This window comes from Lepidochelys kempii, chromosome 7 (genome assembly GCF_965140285.1).
Source record: "Lepidochelys kempii isolate rLepKem1 chromosome 7, rLepKem1.hap1, whole genome shotgun sequence".
In the NCBI taxonomy this organism is placed as follows: Eukaryota; Metazoa; Chordata; order Testudines; family Cheloniidae; genus Lepidochelys; species Lepidochelys kempii.
The window spans coordinates 56,810,138-56,835,808 of NC_136386.1; the positions used below are offsets into that span (position 1 = coordinate 56,810,138).

The 25,671-nt window shown below is 45.3% G+C and overlaps 1 protein-coding gene across 5 annotated transcripts in view; it reads left to right on the plus strand.

The window, feature by feature from the left end:
- TLL2 (tolloid like 2) overlaps positions 1 to 25,671 on the plus strand; it is a 180,354-nt gene that overhangs the window by 130,863 nt on the left and 23,820 nt on the right. For all 5 annotated transcript variants that reach the window (XM_078853778.1, XM_073352984.2, XM_073352982.2 and 2 more), the window contains 5 exons: positions 3,452 to 3,567; positions 8,486 to 8,588; positions 13,845 to 13,961; positions 20,317 to 20,462; positions 23,105 to 23,300. In XM_078853778.1, the coding sequence (XP_078709904.1) occupies positions 3,452 to 3,567; positions 8,486 to 8,588; positions 13,845 to 13,961; positions 20,317 to 20,462; positions 23,105 to 23,300 (678 nt within the window). The remainder of the gene's footprint in view (positions 1 to 3,451; positions 3,568 to 8,485; positions 8,589 to 13,844; positions 13,962 to 20,316; positions 20,463 to 23,104; positions 23,301 to 25,671) is intronic.

The following is a 25,671-nucleotide window of genomic DNA, read 5'->3' on the forward strand; positions in this document are numbered from 1 at the left end:
TCTATTATCCAGGTAGGGTCCAAACTTCCACGGCTTGTTTCCTTCGGGCCAGGCTGTCCTAGTCTGCTAATCTGGTGAGGGGAAGGGGAGCTCTTACTCCTCGTTCTTGGCATCTAAGTGAGTGGGAGAGAAAGCCCAGTCTGTTTAAAAGCATGGTCTTTTCACCCCCACCCCACGGCACTTTCCAAATTCCCACTGCTAAGGGGGCAGCCGCTTTTCCTGTCGGAAGTAGCCATGGTGGTGGTTTAGAAGGGAGGGGGCAATTCTTGAGTCTTCCGGGGTCACAGTCTGAGAGGAGGTAGAACTATTCCATGGGCACCGTCCCTGCTGGGTAACATGCTGCATACTCCACATCGCAGGGGATAAAAGGGAAAAATGTCAAACTTGCCTACCTTGTTGCCCTGCCATGCTAAAATCCCTTATTGGGCTCTTGCTGCTGGGATATTGAACTACCACCTCTGCACTATGTTCACTCCTATTTTGAGCATTTGCTGGTCACTTGTAAAGGGAAAGTAAATTCAACATACCCCTCCCCCACCATCGCATCCCCTTTCGTGACTAATAAGCAAATAGTGTTTCTGGGAATGTTTACCTTTTAGGAAGTAACTCCCAACTCTCCTTTATTGTTCTCTGGTAAGTACCCAGTATCTGCACGGTAATTACATGATCCTGCAGATTACTGTGTAATTGCACTTAGCGAGCTCAAAACTAATTCCCCTGCAACCTGCACTGCGGTTTAGCTGAAAGCAATCATCCTCTTTATCCCGTGTAATTAGGGCAATATGATATGTGTGCCCTGTAATGATCTCTCCACCGGAGGCAACTTGTGTTTGAGCGGTTGTTCTTTTTTCCCCCCCACTCAGAAAAGCTGTGTCGATTTGTTAGCCACATAGTGGGTAGGCCCGATAACCTGGGACATGCCCCCAAACGGTCAGATATTCCTCGAGCCAACCTTCCAGCGATCAATGATGATTCAAGGTGACTGGCTCCAGAGTGACTTGCTGTTCTGGTAACAAAAAATAGCAGGTTTCAGTCAGTCTCCTTGAAGCATCCGCCTCGCAGATCACCCTCATCACTGGCTTTTTTTTTTTTTTTGCGTGATGTGACCGGGAATGGCGTAGGCCATGGAGACTTTACAGCCCCAAGAGAAGGTACTGCCAGGAAAGCTCAGATGTGTGGAGAATGAGGGTTGGTCGTTCCCTCTGCTCCACAAGTGAAAGCCTTCAGGCTCTGGCACTAGGAGACCAGCACCTTCCCCCCCATGTGAATTTTTTTAAATCCAGTCCGGTGAGCACGTCCACGTCTGGCCCCAGGAGCTGGCAGACCTTTCAGGCATGCAGCATTTGCGGGCGTGTGGACTAGCAGTGCAGACACAGTTCTGTGAATCAGCCCTCAGGAGCTGTAATCTCAGCTGGGAGATTAGCTCTTTCTGTGGCCCAGGGGCTTTCACTTTCTCTGGGTACCTTGTTCCTCCCATCTGTGGAATGGAGTGATGATACTTGCCAGAAACACTGGTGGGGCCTGGGCGGAGAAGTTGATTTCCATTGTAGAGCACTTGGAAGCTAAAAAGGGCGGTGTGATGGCCCTTGGTGGTTTCATCAGAGCTCGTGTTTTCTCAGGGCTGATAGCTATTTCTGTTAGGAATGGAGAGCAGGCCGGAAGTTTTAGAATCTGATTTGCTGTTTTCTAATACTTCCCTAGGAGGGGCATGCCTTTCCCCCTTATCTGATGACTGACTGGGGCATGACACCCCACATTTCAAAGCGCCTGTTTCACCCGCAGGGTTCAAAAGCTGCATGCTGCTCTCGAGTAGTTTTACAAGGAGTTTGGCTTCACTTCTGAGGCCCCTGCATCTAGCATGTACAAACTTACTACCTGCATTGTTTGCGGTCTTGTAACCATGTCAGTCCCAGGATATTAGAGAGACAAGGTGAGTGAGGTCATATCTTTTATTAGACCAGCTTCTCTCGTCTTTAAGCTTGTCTCTTTCACCAAAAGAAGCAGGTCTAATAAAAGAGATGACCTCGCTCACCTTGTGTCTCTACTTGGAATCTGTGACTTTTCCATCCTGGTGTCTTCACCTTTAAACTTCCTTATGAGCCATTCAGTAGGACAAAGACATTTGTACATCCAAGCCCCACAGCTGCTGCCTGCAGGTCATCTTTCCTGTTTGGCCTATTAAGTTGTGGGTCAAAGTACTGTAGGGTAATTAGGATTTCTGGCCTGGGTGATGACATTTTTTCATATATTAAGTGTCCTGAATGGGGCCGGTCTCTCTTCACCTCCAGGTTCCAACCCACCCCTCTAATTGTGATCAAGGCTGAAAAATTAGTGAGCAACCCGCCGCGTCAAGCAGTGTCAGGGGTGCCAGGCCGAGTAGCGTTCATTGCATTTGCATGAGAAATGGAGGCAGATGTTCCATCTTGTCAAATCTTTCAAAGCGCTCCTGCTTAATGAAGGATTCTTGGGGGCTGCCTCACAGTTGCTGGGGAAACCAAGCAAGGGTCAGACCCTACTTTAGAACGGGAGTGGGCACAAGGTTTATGAAATGCAGAGCAGTCGAGCAGCAGTCTGATATCTGCTCCACGTTGTGTGTATTCACATGCAGCTTTTGAACCCTGCGGGTGAAATAGACGCTTTGAAATGTGGGGTCTCCTGCCCCAGTCAGTCGTCATCTGCTATGCACGTGTATATGTCATTCTACATTCCAGCCCTTCCTTCCTGGCTCAGTGAACAGGAACTACAGTTGTAGCTGATTTCACAGAGGTTGGAAGCCTGTTGCCTAAAGAATGGCGTTTAAAAACTTTGAGATCTAAGTCTCCCCTGCTGCAACAGGCAACAAACAGCGCGTGGTGGAGAGCGGGACAAAGCTTCGACATTAAAATCTTATGCCGCGTCTTGCTACAATGCAGAGTTGACTCCGTGAACTGAGGGTGCTTTGGGGCTCAGCTAGCTTTTGTCATAGTGTTTTAACCCAAAAAAGAGTATTAACAATGGTAACTAAGGAGAACTTTATTGAGCAGATTGTAATGAAGGGAAAATAGCTTTTCTAGTGGCAGGCTTTGGGTTTAATAATTTTGCATTTGGCAGAGAGGAAAGAAAAGATCTGCCGCAATTCAGATAATTAAAAAATATATTTTAAAAAGTGCGTGGCACAGAGGGAGGGGAGAGGTTACCCTTTGTAATGATCTATTTTCTCAGCATCCCCAGCTGGATAAATCTTTCTTATCCCATGGATGCTGATGAACTTCACCGAGGCCACCAGACAGACAGAGATGGGAATGACCACTGATCACTACCGAATGAAGTTGGAGTTGAGTCAGTGATCTAGAGGTGCAAGGCTGTCTAGCTCGCTACCAGTACCCACAACAGAAGATCAAAAACAGCTTGATAAACTCTGACCAGCTTCTTTCAGATAGTAACTCTTTGCTGCTGTCTTTCAATTACATAGCTTGTGGGGAGACCTTGCAGGACACAACGGGGAATTTCTCTGCTCCTGGTTTTCCAAATGGCTATCCTTCCTATTCCCATTGCGTGTGGAGAATATCTGTGACTCCTGGGGAGAAGGTAGGTTAGACTGCAAATTGTATCTGCAGTTTACAGGCATGTGGTTTTGCCTGATGGTTGCATTTGCAACTTGCTGGGATGCCCTCAGCCACACCTGTTTTCATTCTGAATGCAGAGGCTGTGCACCCAATCTAAGCAGAGGCTCATCTGGTGGAGTCTTGCACAGGTAAGTGGAGCCAATGATCACGGAGTACCAGCTTCCATGGATAGGTATTGCTGTGGGAGTTCAGGTCTCTACATACAATATTCTGCACTGATCTTCTACCCTTTCAGAATAGAGCCTTGCATATGGGGACCGGTGCTATTTGCTGCATATCTGTGCCCCCCCCCATAGATTCTGGGGAGCATTTGGATAACGTGGGTTGTGCTGTGCTCCCTTCCACTATCATTCTAGTATGAGGAGATGGTGGGCAATCTCTGTGGGGTTTTTTCCAGCCTCTTTGATCTCATGGAAAGTTTGTCCCCCTTCACTCATCTCCACTGATGCACATACAGGAACTGCGCGTACACGGAAAGGTGTTCAGTGCTCTGCCCAGTTGAGCAGCTGTCAAGGAAAGCTCCAGAGGCTCTTTAGCTACTCTCCCAAGAAAGCAGAATTCAGTGCAGAGCCTTTGGGGGACTCAAAGGGCCGAGTCAGGGAATAACTCTGAGCTGCTGCCAGCAAACTGTTAAAATGGGCGACACATTCAGAGCAGGAGGGGACAATCCTTCTCTATCCAACTCTGGTGCGAGTGTAGCAGTGGTATTGCCCACAGTTCTGGCCAGGAAGGCATTTGCCAATTGGATGGAGTTGAGAAAAGCAGCAAAAGGAAGTGTTGTTTTAAGAAGGGAAAATAAGAGCTAAACCCAGGTATGTGATGGCTACGGGGAAACATGATAGCCCGCTGTAATTATAGATAAGGTTTACACTAAGGATGGAGAGGGTTTATTAAAGATGACCCACGGGATATAATTACTGCTACCAGGAAGGGGAAAAGTGAAAGAGAGCCATATCAACAGTTACACGCTTGCAGCGGCACAGCTGTAGCCACGTCATGCCAATGGCAGAGAGCTCTCCCGTTGACATAATAAAACTAGCTCAACAAGCAGCAGTAACTCTGTCAGTGGGAGAGCAACTCCCGCCAACATAGCACGATGCACACCATCATGTGTGCCGGCAAAACATGTCGCTCAAGGTTCCCCCCCCTCTCCCCACGGCCATGAGCGACAAAAGTTTTGCCGACGTAAGTGCTAGTGTAGACAGGGCCTGAGTATTTGGAGAAACTTCCTGGCAGCGAGGTTTAGTAAGCTGTTGGACACTCACCTAGTGGGGGTGGTGAAAGCCCCATCACTTACAGGAACTCATTTAATGCTACAGTCTGGACAAAGCCTAGGCAATGTGGGGAACAACCTTGCATTGGTCCCTGGGGGAATGGACTTCACTAAGTGACCTAAGAAGTCATTTCCTTCTCTAATGTGTCTGCTGTGTTGAAAATCCCCCAGATCTGTTTTTAGGGATCAGTGAGGTTTCTAAACCAGCATTTTCAACCTTTTGCTGTTTGGGGAATTTGCTGGGTAATGGCTTTTGTCCCTAGAACTATAGGGGACCTATGCAGCTTTGAGAAATCATCAGTGCAGCATAATAATGGGTCCTTCCACTTGGGGTGGGGGAGAAGTAGGACTAATACTAAATGTGTGTGGAAAGCCAGAATCCAGGGTACAGTGTCTCTCCTAGGTGCCTGCTGGCCTTCCCTGGTGGTCCTTACTTGCCTGCTAGCCATCCAACAGCCTGCTAGCTCTGGCTGCACTGAGAGCTCAGATGCACACCTCTCAAAGCTTCCTTCCTACCACTCTGACTAATTCCATAAAGTTGTAAGCAATTGGTTCCTGAAGGGGAAATGAGAATCCAAGACATCACCTGCACAGGGAAATGCTGCTGTCAGCTGGAATGCCGCCCACCCATCTTCAGATGTCTTCAGATTGCAAGACCTGCTGAGCCTCAATCAGTTGCTTCCTCCATTTGCTTTTCAGTTTCCTTTGTTTTTATTGATCTTCCAGTGGAAATGAAATCTTTCCTTAATCTATTAACACCACTGCACTCAACCCCTTTGCATCATGTCAGGCTGCAACAAGTGTGGAAGCACGGAAGCTCCTCTGCATGGCAGCTGATCAGTAAACTCTGCAGAGAAGCATTTCAGATGCACCCTAAAAACCATAGATCATAGTGCAGAAAGAAACCATAGATCCCACTTCAGCCAACATTTGTGTACAGCTGCCTTTCATAGAATCATACAATATCAGGGTTGGAAGGGACCTCAGGAGGTCATCTAGTCCAACCCCCTGCTGAAAGCAGGACCAATCCCCAACTTTCTGCTGAGCTACCTTATTCAAGGCCTGAGGCCCAGACCCTCACATGGATTTAGGTGCCTAACTCCCAGAGTGAGCTGCCTTACTACCTTTGAGGGATCTGAGCCTGAGATCTGGCATCACTGGGTTCCATTGCCTCTGGGTCTAGTCCTGAGATGTGAGAGTCCTGGCAAGATCAGGCCCAGTCAGAAACCTTCTGATATTAGAAAAATTTCCAAGAACAGTGCAGGCTCTTAAATAATATTATTTGATGGTTTTAAAATGATTCAAACTGCTATACGCTCTTTATGTGTCTCTCTGCCTCAGTTATGAGGGTTAAGTCAGATGTGACCCAAAATTTAAGTTCTATGAAAAACAAATGTTTACAAAATCTTAGTGCCATTTAAAGGAAAAAATAATCCAGCATTTTAAAATAAATAAAATAGACCTTCCCCTGTGGTGTTTGCAGCCAAGACATTGCCACGTTGAGTTAGCGTGTGAGCCCCAGATGCTGTCTGTAAACTGAACTGAAACTGACTAGTCTGTTTTCATTGTCCCAGTTCAGAGAACCGCAGAAAGTGATAAAGGATAAATAATGAAAAGTAAATAGCATTTTAAAAAATCTTTCCAGTTTAATAATCTAGTTTATTGGGTCAGAATATATAATAGAAACCTGTTTGTAGCATGGCCTTATTCTTTTGGGAGATATTAGATGTAAATAAATCTCTGGGCCAAATCTTGCAAACACTTACTACCCTGAATAGATCCATTGGGTTTGGTGGAACTCTCAGATGCAAATGGGAGGGTCCCTTTTCAGAAATAAGCCCTCTAGCTCTAAAATTCATGCTCCCTCAGCTAGTGGCCTTATGGCTGAATACTTTAAAGGGACACTGTCATGATAAAAATCATGGGACAAATTATGCTCTTAAATCAGAGCCAGCCCCACTGAGTCAGCATGATTGCACTGGCGTAACTGAGCCGAGAGTTTTTTAAAAAAAGTTTTTGTTACCTTCCATCACTTTTGCCAGGTGTTTCTCTTTTGCATGGCCCTTAGTTTGGACGATGAAGTGAACTGCACCATTGCTGGAAAATATTTTTGTTTTCTTGTCAACTGTTGGGAATGGGCCACATCCACCATGATTGAATTGGCCTCGTTAGCACTACAAAAAGTAATTTTCCCTCTGTTGATATTCACCCTTTCTTGTCAACTGTTGGGAATGGGCCACATCCACCCTAATTAGCTTCGTTAGCACTGACCCCCCACTTGGTAAGGAAACTCCCATCTTTTCATGTGCTGTATATTTATACCGGCCCACTTTTTTTCACTCCATCATCTGATGAAGTGGGTTATAGTCTGCGAAAGCTTATGCCCAGATAAACTTGCTAGTCTCTAAGGTGCCACAAGGACTCCTCATTGTTTTTGTTTTGTGTGTAGCTGCAGCATACATGACTTAGTTTCCCCTCAATAAAATGGATAATACTTACCTACCAGACACCACTGTTGTGGGAAGCTTAATTCATGCCTTGTAAAGCACTCAAGAACATATATGTTCAAATGAAAACAATCTTATTTTCAGAGCTGATCAAAAATCAGAATTTCCGTTCCATGGGGAAATCCAATATTTCAACTTTTTTCTTGTGCCGATTTTGGACAAAAAGTTGAAATACTGAAATTTTTGGTAGAGTGAGACGCTCTGAAACATTTCAGTATGGAAAAGTGGAATCATTTTCAATTAAAAAGAAAATGTTGAGACATTCCTGAATGGAAAGGTTTCATTTTTGGTTTGTTGAATCAAATTGAAACATTTTGTTGCAGCTCTATGTGATGTTAACCATTGTTTGCTTATAACTTGTGAACGTTGTAGTTTGGGTACTCCCTGCTTCTGTTCTCCCCTATGGGCTGGGCTTCCTGGCTGGACTACATCTCCCGTGATGCATCACAGTGGCTCACCTAGAGGGGAGACTGTGGTCTATTGTGGCCAGAGAGACCTGCCCAAAAGGGATAGCGGCATGAGTCAGCCAAACTACAACTCCCATGATGCACCACAGCAGACTCAGATTAATGTTGAATTGGCTGGAAATGAAACATTTTAATTGGTTTGACAATCCCAAATGTTTTGATTTGGGTTAACTCAACCCAAAACAAAATATTTAATTTTAATTTTCCTGACAGAAAACTGAAAAATTTCAGCAAAATCAAGATTTTTCCTGGAGAAAATGTTAATTTTATATTCTCCCCCTTATTCATATTAGGTGAACCTATGGTCCCGTTTTTTGTTTGGCTACAAAACCTAAATTGGTCCTAATTTACGTAATAGTAACCATTTTCTTTATTCCCTGTGCAGTCAATTTGCATAATCTTTTCCATAATTCCCCCAGTTAGTTGTGCTGGCTGCTGTCCTGTACACTCTAGCTCCGAACAACCCATCAGGTAAAAGTTTGGTTTTTTTAATGAAAGATGCTACAAAAAAATAAAGTTGGTCCATCCTGTTGTATCTAAAGCTCATATGCAGAATAACGGCACCAATGGAATCTAATCTGTAGTGTGAAATAGCTCCTTGGGCAAAGATAACCATGCATCATCTGTTCACAGATCATTTTAAATTTCACATCGATGGACTTGTTTAAAAGTCGCCTGTGCTGGTATGATTATGTGGAGGTGCGTGATGGCTACTGGAGGAAGGCTCCCTTGTTAGGTGAGTGGCTATTTCATTTTTTAAAAGAGAGACAGTGTGGAAAGTATGCAAATGGTCACTTGCAGCTGCTGGGAGCAAAGGTGCCTGGCGCTAATGCCTTTCTTCCAAGGATCCCAAAGTGCTCAGTAGACAGTAATTAAGGCTGGATCCTTAAAGGTCTTTAGGAGCCTAACTCCCATTGAAATCAGTGGTGGTTAGGCACCTAAACCCTTTTGAAGGCCTGGAGCTGTTCAGCCTCCCAGCTGCCTTGTGAGGTAGGGAAGTGATAGTCCTTCATTGTGCAGCTGGAGAGCTGAGGTAGAGATGGGGAAGTGATTTGCCCAAGGTTCCACAGTTAGTCAGTGGGCAGAGCTGGGAATAGAAGCCAGGTCTCCTGAATCCCAGTCCCCTGCACTCACAAATAGATCACATTCCCTTAAAATATGTTTAATTATATTCTACTGAGATGGGCTTCTGAGCCCGCTGGCCTAGGGAAGCTGTACAGATACAGACCCATAACACTACAGTTACTAATGAGAATACAGGTATGCACTCACCGGGCTACTGTGCTAATAGCCCTTAGCCTATCACAGTGCAGGGATAGAATATGGATGACATGGTTTTCTTGGTATGCAAATTCTCGTGTTCTGATTGGGTACTGTCCCCAGAACTCACTCACCTCAGCTTTTAACTTTCTTTGATATCCCCTATCCTGGTCCGCAGCCTCTCATGAGAGTAACCCCGTTCGCATTCAGCTGCCTGTTAGACAAGCTGAATCTGGAGCAGTGACTTGTCTCCATTTTCCTTGCCCTCAGGAAAATCCGCTGGGGGTGGGGAAGGGGTATGAATATTTTTGGGGGGAGAGAGAGAAACGGGGCTGGCAAAGAGTCCCCCACACTGTCCTGCCAATGTGGCTCAGCCCTAGTTCAGCCTTTATGATCCATTTGGTCCTTGGTGGTGACGTCAGAGTACTGGCTGTTATCACATGGAACTAGGCCTGGGCACACCCAAGTCATCTCATACAAGCCACTCAACAGCCATCAAGTGGTAGCAACTTTTGGTTGCTAAAAGCCTAGGTTGGATTTGAACCTGCTACCTCATGGGGCATGATTTTAGAATGCATCCCAGTCCCATAATACTTAGAAACCAATTAAGTGATTGAAAAGTGGACTTCAGCACCAAGTAGGCGTTCTCTCAGAGTGGGAGGAGAAGGCAACCAGGACAAGTGTGAAGCTGTTGAGGGAAATATCCCAAAGGCCTTGAGAGGGAAAAACCAGGCAGCTATAGTACCTCTGGTCAGCATGACACTCGTGGCTTGTGAACCCTAATGATGCATTTAAAGCACAGATCAGTCTTGCAGCACAGATAGGACTGAACTGTGTTGTAACCATGTTCCCACCCCACCCCACAGGCCTTCTAGCTTCATGTTTCCAAGGTTGACTAGTGATTTGGAGAGTCTTAGTTATTGAGTGCTCAATGAGGGACAGTTAAGGGTGGACCTGATTTTCAGCAAGCATTGAGTCACCCACCTTCTGACAATCAGGCCCCTTTAAGGTGTCTCACATAAACTCATGGCTCCTTTTGGAAACCAGTTAAACATGGGTCACACAGCAAGACTGGACCTAGCAGGGGGGTTAGCGTGGTGAACCCAGATCCTGGCAACCATTGCTTCGGCAACAAAGCTGGAACCTGAGAGAACATTATCTGCTTTTGGATTGGTGTGTGTCATGGGTCGGAAGGACTCTTTGCTGGGTCTGCTTGTACACATCCCTGGCAGATCCCGTGTAATCGTCTCCAGGTTCCCTCTGGCACAGTATGAATTAGCGCTGATGTGATAGTGTGCTGCGTGTACGGCTGAGTCACTGTGAGAAAACGCTGGTGTCTCAAGTTCCCGGTGGTTCATTTATTTCCTGCAGCCTTTGCCAGGCCCTCAAGTCCCTCTTGAGGGAGCACAGGTGTCTGGAAGAGCCTTTGGGTGTTTTAGAGGAGAAAGCGCTGTCTGCTGCTCCCAGCAGGGAGTCAGGACTCCGGGGCTCTATTCAGAGCTCTGCCACTAACTCGCTGTCATCTTGGACAAGTTTCTTATCCTCAGCGTTCCCATCCATCAAATGGTGCAGATCCCCACTGTAGCACACAAGGAGAGACAATTAATGCCACACTCTTTGCAGCTGTAAGCCCGTGATGCATCACTGAGGTTAACAGCATGGCACTGCCCGACCCAATGAGGAATCGGGCTGCTAGGCTGGTGCTTTCAGTGAACTCCTACTGACATTAGGCCTCCTTGACATTTCCAGACTCAGTGCTTAGTATACTGGGTTGTGAGGCTTCATGTTGGCAAGGTACTTTGAGTGAGCAGGGAAAAGTATGAAGGCTTGTGCCTGCAGAGAGCAAGGTTGTGTAGTAGGGTGTGCAAGTGAGGCTACGCAAGGACAGCCATTGGGCATAGCCTCGCTGCCTTCCTTCCACTCAAGTTAGCACGAGGTTAAAAGAGGGAAGATGGCGGGTGTATCTGCAGAGACAGGTTCATAACCCTCCATAGGTATGAAAGGCACCTCCCTCCTGCTCCTAGGCAGCAGTAGCGTGGCATCTGACCATGCGTCGTCAACGCTGAGTTGGGTTCCCATATGTTTCCTGCCTGCTAATCATGTATACCCATGGCACTGCACCTGGGCAGAGCAGGACTGGGCCATGGGACTGCTTTGGTAAAGGCTGTATAGGTAGGAGAGTCCTCTGCTGTAGCGTGGATACCTGGCACTGGTGGAGGGAGCGAGGCTGTGGTCTCCCTACAGTTTCTTTGGGGCTGTCTCGAGGAGCAGAGGTGTGGGGTTCGTAGTGTCAGTGTCTGTGTGCCGTGGTCACTATTTGCTGTGGGTGAGCACACGCCTCAGGAATCGTTCTTCCAGCAGCCTTGCTTTACGTCACTTCAGTTTTTCTGCCAAATATTTGAAGCACTTCAAAAAAATCTCCTTAATACAGTGGGATTTGCAAACTGTTCCATTCAGAACAAGTGGCTTGTGTGAGCTGCCATGGCCCCTGGGAGGGGCCGGGGCCATGAAATTAGTTAGGAAGAGGCAGGCTGGTGGCGGTCTGGCAGCAGGGTGGGCAAGAGGATTAGCGTGAATTGTGAAAGCATGTATTTTGCCTGGAAAAAAATGTGCACTGCATATTTTCCCAGGGAAGTGTGTGAAAATCCAGCCTTAAATGGTGCATAACTTTTTATGAATGGGCCCTTTATCGTACTCCACGGAGCTCACTTATTCTGGCTTCCTCATCTGCATTTCCTCTCCTTGACATCCTTGTTGAACTCCAATTCTAAATCCAAGAGGCAGTTGCTCAGTGACCCTAGAACTAAATAACTTTGCAACCTCAACACTGTTAGCAGCATCTCCTTCCCATACCTTCGGAAACTTCAGCAAGCTGTGTCCCCATCTTTGTCATACCGCAGTGACTCCTGACCCATGTGGACTAGCCTTGTGCTTGCAGCTGTGCACCTTTTGGAGGGTGATTTTTGTCAGATTTAATTAGTTAAGCAGAGTCGGGTCTGAGTTAGCATTTGGATGGGAGATGCACAAGGAAAAGACGGAGTTGTGGTTCAGCAGATGTTCTTCCACCCCAGCTCTTGCCTTCACTAGGTTTGTAACACACCTTTAAACCCCAGGGCAGCCTAGTGTTAACATCAATGAGCTAACATGTTAAAACTACAACTGCCTTCCCTACACTAGGATTTTAAGGCGTGTTGGTTAACATGCATGAGCTAATTCATGTTAAAACGTGCACCTTTTTCCCTAGTCTTGACATGGCCTGAATAGATAGAGAGCCAATCATGCAGCCTGTTGGTTGGTACTAAGATGCTGACTTTCCAATGAGGTACAAAACCAATCTCTCAGTCATCGGAGGTTATTACATATCCCCTGGATGTACCTTTTTTTTTTTTTCTTTCTTGTGAGACCAGGAATGTAAACCTGATGTGCTAGCTGAATTCCAACTTAGGTAATTACATTCAGCCTCTGCCAAATTCCCCCTGCAGATTCAACTGGATAAGATGGAATTTAGTTACTCCTTTAAATGAGGAACAAACCCCAACCCTATTGCATACAGCAGATAGCGTCGCTGGTATCTAGCAAAGAAAAGATCCATATTGCGTTAGTTACTCCCAACACTTATTTATTGTTTGTACCATGCTTTGAGGAGCCTTCTGGCTGAAACATTAATTAGGAATTATCATTATTAATCTGATTGCTCTGCTGGATTGCAGTTTGCGCTGGTACAGTTCAGGAATGCCACCTTGCCTGTTGTAATCCTGACATTTACCAGTGAGAATCAAGTTGTGTGAAGCATCCAGTGAAAGTGCTTGTGCTGGGGAAAGGCACTTAGTGTAACCAAGTGCTGTAGGACTATGGAGGGTTGAGTAGGAAGAGATGCTCAACTAAGATGATTCTGTGTCACGTGCAAGGGGTGGAAGTGATCACCAGGGCTGGCATGATGGAGAGGTTTTCCCTCATGCTACATCCACAGGAGGAATGGATCTGTCTTTCCTTTTGGGCCAGTGATGCTGAGATTTTCCAAGCTGTCCGGGAGCTCTCTATATCGCACTCCCATCTGTATTAACCCACTGTTCTCCCAACCTTTGTCTGTCTGGTCTATTGAGACTGAAGCACCTGGGGACAGGACTGCTCCTTGCCATGTGCAGGAATAGCGCTTAGCACCATGGCTCCTTGTCCTGGGTTCAGCGCAGTTGTCATACAGTTAACGCTAACAAGGGCCATCTTTAGTCTGTGTCTGTGAAGTGCTTAGTCCAATGCGTTCCAGCACATGACTAGGGCTCCTGGTCACACAAATCAATAAGAACGATGGAAGGTATAGTGCCAGGGCTCCTGGGTATTGGTTGTCACTCCTAGCACTTTGTCTCTCACAATAAGTGAGACTAAAGTCCCCACTGCGTTCACCTACATGCTTTTTTAAGATGACCCAGACTTTGCGTGGGTAAAATGAGAGCCAGGCGAATGGTGGCAGCATTTGGGAATGAGCCATGCTGGCTTTTGTTCCCGGATGATATTTGAACCCTGTCCTGGGTGAATACAAATAAGGTGACCCCTTCTTAAAATCTAAGTTGGAGTAGGAGTGGAAAGCCTTTTAAATGGCTCTGTTTACTTTTACCATTGACTCTCTCTTCAACTGCAGGCGCCTCGTACATCTCCCCGTCCACCACTGTTGTGATCACAAACCACTTTCGCCAAACAGTGGAGAGATCTTGATTGTCTGTTTCCTGCCTTCTAGGTAGATTTTGTGGTGATAAAGTCCCCGAGCCTCTTATCTCCATGGACAGCAGGCTGTGGATCGAGTTCCGGAGCAGTAGCAATATCCTGGGCAAAGGCTTCTTTGTGGTTTATGAAGGTATGACTCTTAGGTCTGCACAGTGATTCCAACACCAGGCATCATACGTGGGAATGTAACAACTGGGCCCAGAGCAGGGACCTGTTTGACCATAAATGAAGGCTCTCAACCCACTCATGTTTCCGAAGGCTCTCAACCCACTCATGTTTCCAAAGGCTAGCAGGGGCTGCAGAATTCGGAGACCCCCTTCAGTGTGCAAAGCCCAGATCAACCAGCCTGGCCCACAAATCCGTTTCCAGAGCATGGTAAACCGCCACGAGGAGACCACATCTGAGCATGGGGCTCAGATCAGCTCTTCTGCTTACCCCTGCCCTATCAACCACCTATTGTAGCTATGATCCATCTAGCTGAAGTTCAGTCAGTGTTTATCGCTGGGGTGTTAGCACTTCCTCTCAGGCTAATTGGCCAGCCAGATCTCTGCTCAGAGATTAGAGCGGGATAAGCGTCTGGCACTGAAATTTCTACCCTCCCTGAAACCAAAGGATAGACTCAGCTCTTTGTCCTTCAGGTAGATCAGGCAAGTTTCTTGAGGCTTCTTGGATGAATTCCGGAGTCCCTTTCTGCGCAGCCTAACATTTCTTATGAGAGTAGGGACTTGCCCTGATGTGCTGGCCACTCCCTGCTTGTCTGTGGGCATGTGATACACTGGTGTGACGCATTATGTCTATTGTCTGTGAGGCTCTTCAAGATGAGAGGTGCTGTAGACTTATAAAACATGATGATTTAAGGAAAACTCGCTCTCCTGGTTGTGTGTGAAGTTTCAGAACTTGCATTGATTGCTGCTGTTTCAGACCCCTATTGATTCAACTCCTTTAAAGGCCTTAGCCCCTTTAAAGCTGTGGAGAAGAAGCTGTCCATGTATGTCAGAGAGCACTGGTTTGCATTGTCCCTACTGGGGCTGCATGGGCTCATGGGTGTGCAATGGAGTTGGATGAAATTTTTGGACTAAAGGTGTCTTTTTGTTGAAATATGTCCTTTCTTTTTTTTAAAAAAAGACAGTTTTTCACACACAATTCTCCATGTCGTTTTGCATGAACAGTCTTCCAAAACTTGTATAGAAAATGCTGGAAATGTTATGGAAGTGTTTGAAAACTCTCCATAGCTGCTTTTGAGAGGGGAAAAAAATTGAAGAAACGTCCACTGGTTATTTATAAAAGTAATAAAAAAAAAAAAAAGGGTCCATTTTGGTCACTTGGGAATGAAAAAAAAAAGAATTTTTTCAGAAAAGTAGGTTTTCATTTTGCGCCTCTCCCTAGTTTGCAAACAAGACAAATTTCCCTGCCAACACCACACAGTGAACTGTGGCATTTATTGCAACCCAGAGGCTTCAGTAGTAACTGCAGGATCAGTGGCTCGGATGGGGCTGGCCAGGCTGGGGAAAGGATCCAGAGGTGCCTTGGGCAAATAGAGCATTACAGGCATATGGGCACTGGGCTTTATGTGAATGACGGCTTTGCAGAATGGGTTGTTAAACAGAAGTTTTGGAGGACAGTACTCGGTACCATGGGTCTGTGCATCTGAGAGCTGGTAATGCAATGTCTGCAAGAGCTAAAGTTCAAGTTTGGGTCTGAGCCTTTTCCTAGCAATTACCAGGGCTTTTGTCCCTTTTTTAAATTAAATATTTGGAGAGCTTTTACCCTCATAATTGTTTTTCTTTCAAAATTGATTTTGCTGCTTAAATTTTTGTTGTCGCTTCCCCTGTCTGCCAGAGTAATTACCGGGGACCAAAAGCAGCGAGATCGGAAAGATACGTAATTCTCAGAACTGGTGACACAAATGGATCTTCATTTGTATCACTTAGTTCTTTGGCTGGATTTTTAGCCCTGGCACTTACTGCCTGTCTGAAGTACCACTTGTCTTGTCTCGCTCTCTGTTGAAAATACCTAGAGAGCAGGTTCATGCTGTTGTCCAGCTCAATCCATTTTGCTTGCACTTACAGCAGGCTGTTACTAGCAAGAACCTTTTGCAACGAATGGAATAGATTTTAAATGTCAAAAAGTATGAAATTCACCAAAAAAACAACTCCGGATTGGAAGGCCTCAAACAACCCTGAGCAGGACTAAGAACTTTGAGCCCAATGCTTGATTCAGGCCAAACCTTCACTGAAGCTGCAAGCCAATGCTTTAAAACTAGAGTGCCTGAAATTTGACACCTGCAGAAGAGCAGCCTGGTTTTCAGAGGGAATGAGCACCCACTGGTCCAAGGGACACCTGGGTCTCTCAGCTGCTCTGAAAATCAAGGCACTTCTATTTCGGTGCCTAACTTTTATGCTGCTGCTTTGGGGGACTGGTCATGCCAAAGTCAGTGGCAAAATGGTGCAGGATCAAATCCATGCAATCCCTCATTTTCGTAGATCATGGAGCTTTCAAGTTTGACAGTTTTGGACATACTGTTCCCTTGGTTTGCTCTGATTACAAACAGTCCGCTGCTGCCCAGTGGAGTTATTTTGGATTTAGAACAGATCAGATTTTGGTCTCCGGTTCTTTCCTGAATAGTCTGTGCTATGAAAACTGCCTTCACATGGGCTGGATGCATATCCTCTTCCATGCGACCAAGTTCACGGTGGGCTCGGCCACTGGCCTGCCTCAGTTTCCCCATCTGTAAAATTGGGTTAATGATGCTGATCTCCTGTGGGAAGTGCTTTGAGAGCTACTGCTGAAAAGCACTAGATAAGAGCTAGGTTGTGGTGTTTTCAAAAGAGGCAGGACATAATACACACACTTTTTCATGGCACCGTCCCAAAGCACTTGACAGGCTACAAGGTACAAATCAAACTAAAAAAGTGAGGTCGGAAGCATGCTTCAGCTGGGTCTGGCTAACGCCCAGCAAACTCTACACTCTTGGCAAAAAATAAATTCAAACAAATATTAGAGAATCCAGACCTGAGCAAATCTGGAATCCAGCCAGTTCTCTGCAGCCACGTCATCATTCCTCACTCCTTATGGCACTGACTGACCTGAAGTTTGCCCCTTTGTTTTGTTCTGCAGTGGAAGTATGTTGGGTCTATATTGTTCGCTTTGCAGTGTGGTGGTGTTATAATATGTTGGGAATGGATTCCTGAAATCCATTTTACAGTTGGGTGGGGGGAGAGTGAGTGATAAAGGATTATAGAGCCATGGGGAATTGGCCAGGTCCGTTGTCTGTCCATGTCCAGGCTTCCTAACATAATTAATAGTTTTTCTGGTGGACTCTGTTAAACTCCCGTTTTCAGCCTGGACTCCAGGTTTGGGATTTTCCCTGTATCTAATGAGTGTGAGAGATTTGACTCAGGAGTGGGAGCCCTGATCCAGCAGATCTGACAAGGACCATCAATGCAGGGCACCATTCCTGCAGACTTCAGTAAGCCCACAGGAAGTGTGTGGGAGGAGTTACCCCTGGGTGGGATAAGGAAGGTCGTGGACAGAGGATTTTGGCCGCATGGGTAACTTTAAGCTCTTACCATCTTATATCTAGGATATTTGAAGAAATTAAACTTTTGGGGGGTTTTGTTTTGATGCAGCTGCACCTTTTCTTGTCCTCCATTTCCCTGTATACATCCCTCAGTCCGCTCCATCACCTCCTTAGTGGTCCACCTCTGCCTCCTGCATTTACCCACTTTGTGTCTCCCTCCTGGGCCCTTCCACTCTCCTGCCATGATCTCCTGCTTCCTGACCCCATGGCCACATTTCCTGTTCTAGTCCATGCCCTCCCTTCCATAGACTTATAGAATGGTAGGACTGGAAGGGACCTCGAGAAGTCTTCTAGTCCAGTCCCCTGGACTCATGGCAGGACTAAGTATTATCTAGACCATCCCTGACAGGTGTTTGTCCAACCTGCTCTTAAAAATCCCCAATGATGGAGATTCCACAATTCTCCTCAGCAATTTATTCCAGTTTTTTGCCACTCTCACAGGAAGTTCTTCCTAATATCCAACCTAAACCACCCTTGCTGCAATTTAAGCTTATTGCTTCTTGTCCTGTCCTCAGAGGTTAAGCAGAACTATTTCTCACCCTCCTCCTTGTAACAACCTTTTATGTACTTGAAAACTGTCATCATTTCTCCCCTCAGTCTTCTCTTCTCCAGACTAAACAAACCCAATTTTTTCAACCTTCCCTCAGAGGTCGTGTTTTCTAGATCTTTCATCATTTTTGTTGCTCTTCTCTGGACTTTACCCAATTTGTCCACATCTTTCCTGAAATGTGGTGTTCAGAACTGGACACAATACTGAGCTTTGTCCCATACCCCTCCCCTCCACATTTACACTTTCCACCGTTCCCTGAGCCCCCCATTCATCAACCCCACTCCATTTCCACCAGACAGCTGCTCCCCTCTATCCATCCCCACTTCCTGCTTCTAAGAGTCTCCCAAATTCTGACATCAGGGATCACAGCTCCATGCCATCCTGCCACCTCCAATCTTTCCCTTCCAGTTGCCTCTCTCTCAGTTCCCTTGGTGCCCTATAAGAATCCTGTCCCCTTGCAGTCCTCTCCAGTCAACAGCTACAACACAGCCTGGAGTTAGAAAGGTCCATTCATATTTCAGTATTGTTCCGTGTACCTGTCAAAGGAACTTGCAGCCTCACTCCTCAGTAAATGGAAGCAAATTAGGAATTTATAGGCATGGTCACTGTGGAGCCAAACACAGTTTAGGAAAAGTTTGAAAAAAAATGAGTGCAGCTATTTTGAAGATACCAAAGGAGTACTTGTGGCACCTTAGAGACTAACCAATTTATTTGAGCATAAACTTTCGTGAGCTATAGCTCAATTCACGAAAGCTTATGCTCAGATAAATTGGTTAGTCTCTAAGGTGCCACAAGTACTCCTTTTCTTTTTGCGAATACAGACTAACACAGCTGTTACTCTGAAACCTTTAAAGATACCATAACTTCAGAACCCTTTCCGCTAACTTTACCAAACTTCCCAGACTAAATCTACACAGGGATGAGACCCCCTGTGTGTAAAATTTCAGGGGAGTTGGGTTCTTCTTAGGGACGATGGGAAGGGAGGGAAGCCTTCTAAAAACTGGGCTTATAATAAACTCGCTTCAGCTTGAACTACAGAGTGGCTACGGCTGCTCCACATGATTTAGGACTCGCTAACCCACTGCTGAAATGCAGCTGCTACAAGGGGGGATGGGGTGGAAATGCAGCAGCCGTTCTGCACTAACACCACTAAAACAGGATGATTTTTAGGAGTGGAATTGACTAATAGCTCTCCAATTGAGACTGCAGCAGGTGGGGCTAACAGGAAGACCTAAGTTGCAATGAGTAGCCAGGCTACTGGAGTTGGTTAACACAGAAATGCTATGGAATCTCTAAGATAGTCAGGGTCTTGGTTTTGTGACTCATCTGGAGGCAAGTCTATCCAGTAGCTTCGCCATTCATTGTCACCCTGGTTTCTGAGAAGCAGCTCCATAGAGCTGCTTGGATTCAGTGCTGGAAATCTAATGTGCACATTGTTACTTAATGTTTGCTATGGTAGTGCTCAGTTTCAGGATCGGGACCCATTGTGCAAGGTGCTGTACAAACCTACCCACAGATCCCATGCAGAGGTCACACTAGGCTCTGAAAGCGTATCTTCATTTTTTTAAGGCTGATTTTAAAAAATAAATCTAAGCTTTAAGTACGGTTTAAAAAAGAAACACACGTTCTCTACGCAGCTCCTGGTGCTGATAGCATAAACTGCTGTTACCTATTCCTATGTCGAGCTTTCTTTCCTTGATTTGATCCTCCTACCAATATGAAAAGTTTTATTTGGAAAACAGCCCCAACCTTGTCTACTGCAACTTGCTTCTCTGTGGCCCTTTTTCCAAGTCCCAGCTCTACACTTGCAATGTGCAGTCCGACCTCTGTGTTGCCCAACTTCTTGCCTGCACAGAGAAATGCCTGTGCCCGGATTCTAAGTCTACAGAGCATCTGGGGATGCATATACATATGAGACCATATGCAATGCAATGCAGCTGTATTAGATCGGCCTTTATCTTTAGGCACATCTTCCCATGAACTCACATTATGTTTGCAATCAGTGCCATCTAGTGGCAGGATTTCACTTTGCTTTTTTTGTGGGCTTTAATGTTCATTTCATGTCTGATTGCTATTATTTATTTGATGATTACATTATTAAGTGATGTACCAGACACAACTGTCCAAACAATTCCTGTCCCAGAGAGCAAGATATCCTTGGGGGCGGACACAGCAAGACAAGAGGCACTAAGCAGAATCATGTTAGGCTTTTAATACCTTTCACAATTTGTTTGGAGGCCTTGTAGAATGAGTGTCATTAGAATAGATTTGCAAGGGGAGAGGGTGTGCTGGGAGCAGGCATTTGGTGAGGAAACAATGTGTAATCCCATCCATGTGGTGTTTGTTTTTGTGAAGCGATTTGCGGTGGAGAAATTCACAAGGATGCTGGCCAGATTCAGTCTCCCAATTACCCAGATGACTACCGACCTTCCAAAGAGTGCATCTGGAAGATCATGGTTTCCGAGGGGTTTCATGTAGGACTCACGTTCCAAGCATTTGAGGTGAGAGGTTTGAGGTGTGTGCTCTTAAACCAAACTAACACGGCAGCCCTTGAGACTGTAAAAAGGACGTATGATAGAGAATGTACAATTTGTAAAAACTGGGGAATTTTCCCCCTAAATGTTTGTTTTAGAAAATTATTTCCGCCCAATCCTGACTCCACTATCATCAATGAAAAGTGTGTACTGTGTGTGCCTCCTTGGCTGCTTCTCCAGATAATCCATCTATAACACTTTTATCTGAGGACCGCAAACTGCTTGACAGCCTGTTAGTGGTGTTGTGTATCACAGTAGCATTCAGAGGTCCCAGTGCTTGGTTCTGTCTGGGCACCTAAGGAAGACAGGCCCTGCCTCAAAGACCTCGCTATCAAAGTATAAGATGAGAACCAAAGGATTCAGCAAACAAACGATGAGGAGTACAAGGTAACAGTGAAGCAAATTACTCAGGCTCACGCAGTGGCAGAGCCAGGATACAACCCAGAAGTCCTGGCACCCAGTCCCCTGCACTACCCATCAGGACACTCTGCCTGCAGGGAATGTTGAGAGAGGATTCCTGCCATCAGACTGCAGAATGCACAGGACATTGATTCCCTAGCCAACCCTGCACAGATCTATTGAGACTGCATCACCCAGGAACACATCCATATCTTCCCCCTCCCCCTTTAAAATCTTATAGTAGCCATAAAGACCTCGGGACAGACCGTTCCAGCCAGGTTTTCATAGAAAAGTAGAAATTAGAGAGAGCAACTTGAAGGTTGCTGAGAGGTTGAGATGGAGCTTACATCTGATGAGTTTGCAGCAACTAGGATTATTTAGCCTTGAAAGGAGAAATTACAGGATTTACAATAAGTGAGCTATGTAAGAATATTAAATTGGGGCTTAGAACTGATGAGCCCCTCTGTACTACGCTGTCATGTAACATGAGATCCCAGGGTTATTTAATGAAGTTAATGGTTGATAAATTTTGAATAAACAAAAGGAAGATACCTCTTCACCCCATGTGAATGGAGATTAGCAAATCATATTGTGTCTAGGGGCCCGATCCTGCTCCCACTGAAGTCAGGAGCAAAACTCCCCCTGTTTTCAATGGGGCAGGACTGGAGCATAGATCAGTTTAGGGCCAGCAGTGGCATTTGTGAATGTCTAATAAAGTGTCCTGTTTCAGGACAGCAGCCAGCCTCTGCAGAGGTCAGGAAGGATTTTTACCCAGTGTTTGCACTATGCATTGCACTACTGGCCAGGTGCATTCTGATTTGATTGATTTTTTTTTGCTGACTCTGAAGTAGCAGGGCTGGAAATAGGCTGTGCCGGACCCTGATGCCGTGTCTTCTTGACCTATGTTTTAGCTCCCATCTGTTCCTTTTGTAAAGGCCAGTGCAGGATTGTTCTCTCCAGTCTCTGCTTGTTTTGTCCAGACAAGGGCCATCAACTCCAATGGGTTGGCTATGGAACCCCAGGGCATTCCCCAAGCTGCTTAGTTTGTTGCTCATCTCCCTCCTTTGCTGTCACTCATGAGGTGTGGCCACAGTGCGGAGACTTTGGTATCCTGCTGGGAAAGCAAAGGAGCCCTAGTTCTTGAGCTATTTGCCAGTTGGTGTTTTGCATGCTGGCTGGCGGGTAGGGATGTTCTTTCCCTGCTTCGAGATCATCCCCTGGATTTGCCCCTCCTTGCGGCTGAGCCTGAGGAGGGCAACTCTTGTAGATAGGAACCAGAGTCTCATTGGAAGGTGGCATGTGAAGGCAAGACAACTAAAACCATATAACACTCTGACGCTGCATCTCAAGGGGCTGCAGGGGATTCGATGGCAGCCCCGTGATGCAGGCAAGAGGCTTCAAGGCTACTAGCAGAAGATCCAGTGGGTCCCACCAGGCCCAATACCCTTGTGAGAAGGCAGCATGATATGGTGGGTGCTTTGGACCCATGATCAGAGCAGATATTGAACATCAGAAGTGTGTAAAACAAACGTAAAGATCCAAGAACTGAAGAGAAAATGGAGGGGCAGGAAGGTAGGGTCTGAGCCCGTCCTTCAGGCCCTCTTCACTGAAATAAGGGACTAGGCAAACTTTCCCCATGCTGCCCTGCCCATACACCTCAGCCCTGCCTGGATGAACAGCAAGGGGCAAGTTATGATGGGGATTTTTTTGTGCTGTCACCTGGGAGCTGAGCTGAGACCGATCCGTAGCTACGTCAGTAATCACAAATTACACATTCAGTTAAACTACATTTTAAACCATACAACTGATAATGTGCTTTGCAGATTGGCAGGCTGATGGTAACCTTGAGGTCCAAAGTCTGTTCCACTTGTTTGTTTGTTTTACTTTTGATTGAGAGGAATGTTACTTAGGACCACCTGTCCCCATGCTCCAGGCACCGTTAACGTAACTTCAGTTGCTGAACTTGGGTGTATTGCATTTTTAAGCTGATCCACCACAAATCCGCCCCCCACCCCCGTTCCCCTCTTAACAATTCCCCACTTTCAAAAGCCTGGGGGAAAAAGATGAGCCCTGCTTCAGCTGAGCCAGAGAGCTTTGCCTTGACTGTATTGAATCAATGTGTGCTTTCTGATCCTTTAAAGCTAAACAGAATCTGATGGGGCTGAGTGAAGTGGGTGACCTCTGTTGGCATGTTCCCTTTCCCTCTGCAGATTGAGAGGCATGATAGTTGTGCTTATGACTACCTGGAAATCCGAGACGGCCCTACTGAGGACAGCCCTTTGATTGGACACTTTTGTGGCTACGAGAAGCCAGAAGATATCAAATCCAGCTCAAATAAAGTGTGGATGAAGTTTGCATCTGATGGGTCCATCAATAAAGCAGGGTTTGCAGCAAATTTCTTTAAAGGTATGGATTACACATTGGACCCTAAGGTGGTTTCATTAAGATGAAACCTCTCAATCAGAGACACTTGAGACCTCTCTCCAAGGATGGCCCATGGGCCAAGTCCAGGCCATAATATTTAGCAATGTGGCCCACAGGCAACAATCAACATAAGGCCTCTGTCTAAACTGAAGACTGCAAACTGCTTGGGGTAGGGCAGGCTGGGAGCTGAAGACTACGTAGCTCCTTATTAAAGGGGAAATGGCTGCCTTCCCCTCTCCATTTTAAACAGACCAAATGGGGCCCATAGCTTCCTGGCAACTTGCCATTGTAGTCCTCAGCTAGTCAACTCTGGGGGCACCCTGTGTTTTAATGAATTTTGTAATAACCAGGAATTTAATGTGCGTCTTGCATTGTTTGGAAGAAACATGAAACATACAAAGCACCCGACAGCTTAAAAAACTTGAGTAGAAGGTGGTTGAAATCTGTGCTTTATGAGAACATGGGACACTAACTTTTAAACGCTGAGAATAAACCAGCCATGAACCTATACAGGATCAATCCTTAAGGGCTAAGCCTTCTACTCAGGTCCAACAGTCAGGCGATGAGGCACCAAAAATGAGGGATTACCTTGTCTTCAAGCCAGAAATGTGACCATTGGGATTATTCTAGTTTATGCTACTCCATGCTGTCCTTACGGAGAAGCTAGAGTAGTCCTCAGTTATGCAGACAATCTCTGAAGTGCATATAATATTAATAATGATGTGACTGTCTTAGGTTTATATGGTACCTTTCATCTGGAAGCATCCCAAAGCATTATACGCTCGCCTGTACTGAAATGCAGCCTTCTCTGGAGTGGGACATTGCTGCTCCTAAACAGTACAAAGCAGGTTAGGTCAGGAACTGAAGATAAATAGTTCTCCAACAGGTTGGATTTGATTTAAATCAAATTGATTCAAATCATGGTTTAAATCACTAGTTAGGAAGACTTGATTTAATCATGGATTTCTACATAAAAGTGCATTCTTATTGGTTGGTATAACCTTAATACATATTCTTCACAACTCAGAGATAAATGTAGGGTTCATTTTTTGAAGGTACACACTATACATTTTTAAGTGATTTATTTTGAAAACTTTTCAGATTAGTTTTACAGCTATATCAGAAAATGAATGATTGTTTGGTTATTTCATTTACCAAAGGTAATTGAAGCAGATATTTATGAAGTCATTGGGAGGTGAACTATCTCCAATTCAACAGGTTAATCATTAATGTTTGGAGGATTTTCTTGCCATGCTGTATTAGGAGAACATCACTAGACAGACATTTAAATTGTTTTATTTAACTAAAACAACAATGTTATGTATTCTGGATTTTTTTTCTTCAACAGCAAACATAATATTTTAACAAAACAAGAATATGATTTTTTTGAATTTAAACATTCAAGTTTTTTAAAATCAGGTTTGTTTTTGTTAAATTGTTTTTAACTAAATATTTAAATGAAATATTAAAAAAAAAAACCCCAAAATTAAATAGACTATGTCAGCCAGGTCAACATGAGAAACTTAAAATATTGGCTTCTGCAGCTAACTCAGTCGTCTTCACCTTCATTTTCCTGTTTGTTCATAATCTAGAAAAGAAAAACAAGCTTTCCTGCTTTTTCAGGTCCCAAACGATTTCTCAATTTGGAATGAATTAGTCCAAAGGAAGAAAAATACACTGGTAGAAGAAGCTACTGCTGTTAAAAGTGAGATTATCACTTCAACAGTCTCTAAATCCAAGTGCTTAAGTGACTTCCACCAGCTTACTGGTGTGACTTTCTTTAAAACCTCATCAGCAAACATATATTTCTTGAACAGTTCACTCTTAGCTCTGAAGTTTATTATAGTTGGCATTATGGAGGGATGATGACTGGGTGTCCATGTCATAGCCAACTCTTCTTCTTCAGCAGTTAAGGTTTGACCCTGGTGCCGAGTATTGAGAATATCTGCAAGAAAATGAGCTGGAGATAGTGCTTGTCCCATTTTTTTTTTTTTAATGCTTGTAATCGAACTCTGTCATTGCATATTTCTCTTTTTAACATCTCACTCAGTTCCTTCCAAATTTCAACAGCGTCAGCAACAAAACAGCTACTTCCCTGCATTTTGTTCAAGGCTACAAAAATAGGCTTCAGGGTACTCAGTGTGTGTTCAACATTTCTCGTAAGCCCAATGTTGAGAATTTTGGCTGTGACAGTGCCATCTATTTGTTCACGATTTTGTTCACAAACTGTCATCAGATTAGGCCAGTGCTCAAAACAGTCCACCACTCAGTTCCATCTTACTTCTTGTGGGAGAGTTAACTTGGTTCCTCCATTTTTTTCAGAGCAGCTGCTGCAAAGTGGTTAAGGAAGTAT